This window comes from Penaeus japonicus, unplaced genomic scaffold (assembly GCF_977035675.1).
Source record: "Penaeus japonicus unplaced genomic scaffold, GWHDUDI00000001_assembly GWHDUDI00000001, whole genome shotgun sequence".
Lineage (NCBI taxonomy): Eukaryota > Metazoa > Arthropoda > Malacostraca > Decapoda > Penaeidae > Penaeus > Penaeus japonicus.
Genome location: NW_028234403.1, coordinates 42,330,093 through 42,332,840, shown reverse-complemented (window position 1 = coordinate 42,332,840; position 2,748 = coordinate 42,330,093). Strand labels below are relative to the sequence as shown.

Here is a 2,748-nt window from a genome sequence, read left to right as displayed (position 1 = left end):
AGTCATTGATTGTTGAGCGAAGGACCCGGGTAATCAAGATCAAACCACCATTGGTCTTCGAGCTGTCTTGAGACGTTTCTGAGCCACAGACGTCAGGTTCTTCGCAAATAGTTGGATATCCAGATATATCCACAGTGGATAGGTGTAAGGAGGCGGAAGACTCGCTCACCTGTCGAAGCCTCTTATTTCGGAGCGGTAGTGGTGGTTGTGGATTACTCACTGGAGTGTTAATGAGTGATGCATCCTCCTGTTTGTCTTTTAGCGTTTCCTGCTTTCCCAGTTCCTTCGACGTTGCTGTTTTCTTAATGTGCCACTGAACTGGCTGAAAGAGTGCAGCTCCAGCCATGCTATGAAGCATTATACTGCCGATAATGAGGGTAGCACCCCTGAAGCCGTAAGTTTCTTGCAAAAGGCGAATCAGCGGAGGTCCTACAAACTGCCCTGTGCACATGCCCGCCATCATGATAGCAGTGGCTAGTCCGCGACGCCGCTTGAAGTAGTGAGCGATAATTAGGTAGCACGGTTTACATCCCAGACCTCCGAACAGTCCTTCAGGAGATAAAGCATATATAAAGTATAAAGTATGATAAGAATGAAACAAGCTGTTATTTGTTCTGTTGAAGATGTCAGTGAATGAAAACTAAGTGATTAGCAAAATGGCACCTCATTGGTTGCCTTTCGTCTATTCGAAGTGACAATTCTTTGTTCCTTTACTATAATTTTATCATGTGTAGCAAGCAACATCATAAAGTCAATCCTCGGACAACAAGACAAGAACTCACCGCCAATGCCGAATACTACAAGGAGGAATTCAGCCGAAGTGGCAAAGGAGCAGAGGATCAAGCATACGGAGGCAGCGGCGGCACAGATCATACTGACTCTCCGGAACCCGAACTCCATCGTGAGAGGACCTGTCAGCGGACCCACCAGATTCCACAGCAAAAGGTGAGAATTGAAGATCCAGGCTGTGGTGGTCGAAGACACGCCCAAGTCCAGCAGGAAGGTCGAGAAAAGGATAGAGAAACTAAGGGACATCCCGGGCAGCGTTACCTGGAAGAGTATAGGGTGCAGAGAAATATTTTTTTCAAGTCAATACTTAGTAAGGCTTGGAATTCATATCTAATACCAGGGCATTTATTTCATATCTGTAAATAAAAACAGTGCGAATTAGCGCATACTACTCTGCTTAAAATAGTAGTTACATTTTCCTTAAAAGTATCCAACGGAATTTGAAAGTTATTGGAACTGATATTTTTATCCTAAAGTAATCCTATTTGGAATGACTATCCTAGAACGACATATTTTCCTGCTACCAATGACTGCAATAAGCATTGTAAAACGCAACTAAAGATATTTTTGTGTCAAAAAAATCATAACAATGGGTAGTCGGGGTACAAAGTGAAAGATATCGATGCTTCAAATAAGTGACACAGTCAAGGATACTTACAACCATTACGTAGCAGCCGAGGGCGACCATCCATCCCCATCCTCCGTCAGGTACCGTGTTCTCCTCTGTTTCCCCATTTTCGGAAGAATTTTTCCCGGACATAGTTTTCTTTTGAACTTGAATCCCGCTTTTCTTCAACTTTGTGGTTAGGATTTAACAGCGTTCCTCATTACCCTAATATATATGATAGCTCTTCGTCACTCATGTGATTTTCTTATGTTTGGATTTCAACACCAGGCTCTTCATGTGAAAAGGGACGAGATAACTTGTCCGGTTGTTCGTAGGTACAATATGTTTTGACCACCTTACTTCCATGGAACAAACCCGAAGTTTGTAAAAAGTCGATCCTCCGAAACCTGCTGTGAATAACAAAAAGCCATGATCTTCCAATCTCAGACATTCTCGAATTAAATGCGCACTTTTATACCTCTCATACGTAAAAATAACTTCTTATAAACCAAATGGTTTAACTCGACGCCAGTCACGACAAAGACAGACTGCGTGGTGTCTGTCCGTGGTTCTTATTATCACACGCGGCTGTGAGTATGGGCGACTCCAACGTCAAGGATACTTTACACAAGAGCCTTCTCTCTCTTCTTTGGTATGGTGTTCAATGGAATCACTTGCGAAAACCGACAAGAGCTCCCGGGATATGAAGAACTGACGTAGCTAATGAATAAGAGAATATCACTGTTACAGTTATAGTTCCCACCCACGTTGTTACGATCTTGCACTAAAGGTTCACATCTGAGATAGCGTATGATTTTCCCATGTCAGGTTACTGGCAAGATTAGATCTATGCTGTTACCTGTTATCTGCTGTTGTATACTAAGTGTGCGAACGCAGATTGTCTTTAAAGCCATGATAAAGGGGTAGCGACACGAGAGTAGTCGAGAGAAAAAGAAAGAGAGAGAGAGAGAGAGAAAGAGAGAGCGAAACAGATGATGATGATAAGAATCTTCAAAAAAAGCTGAAGCTGAGATGAAAGGACTAATAAGTAAGATTTGGTAGTAAAGGAAGAAGAATAAATACATTGACAGAATTATAACAGAAGTATAACTGATATATGCCCTACAGTAGAACTAATCACAATACTTTTTAATACATATCTGGCTGGACTACAGATACGATGAAATAATTATCTCTTGATATCAGCTGTATAAAATACATTCCTTGAGTTACACATCTCCCAGAGATAAATCGGAATGCACAAGATAATGACGCTCAAACAGTAGTGTAAGATTTCGGTCTTCTTTTTTTATTGTTTTACATACTTCTGTAAAGGCCTGTTTTCTTGGACG

The 2,748-nt window shown here is 41.7% G+C and overlaps 1 protein-coding gene across 9 annotated transcripts in view; it reads right to left on the bottom strand.

Annotated features, from left to right (window-relative positions):
• Nucleotides 1-2,239, bottom strand: part of LOC122247760 (monocarboxylate transporter 12-B) — a 4,183-nt gene extending 1,944 nt beyond the window's left edge. The window contains exons 1-4 of one of the 9 annotated variants that reach the window (XM_043007332.2): nt 2,145-2,239; nt 1,448-1,806; nt 783-1,050; nt 1-549 (exon numbers count right to left, since the gene is read on the bottom strand). The exon at nt 1-549 is cut by the window's left edge and continues 267 nt beyond it. In XM_043007332.2, coding sequence (XP_042863266.2) covers nt 1-549; nt 783-1,050; nt 1,448-1,549 — 919 coding nt within the window. In that variant the 5' untranslated portion in view covers nt 1,550-1,806; nt 2,145-2,239. Of the gene's footprint in view, nt 550-782; nt 1,051-1,447; nt 1,807-1,905 lie in introns of all 9 variants that reach the window. The other 8 variants (XM_043007334.2, XM_043007336.2, XM_086540543.1 and 5 more) reach the window with 8 other exon arrangements.
• Between the last annotated feature and the right edge of the window lie 509 nt (nt 2,240-2,748).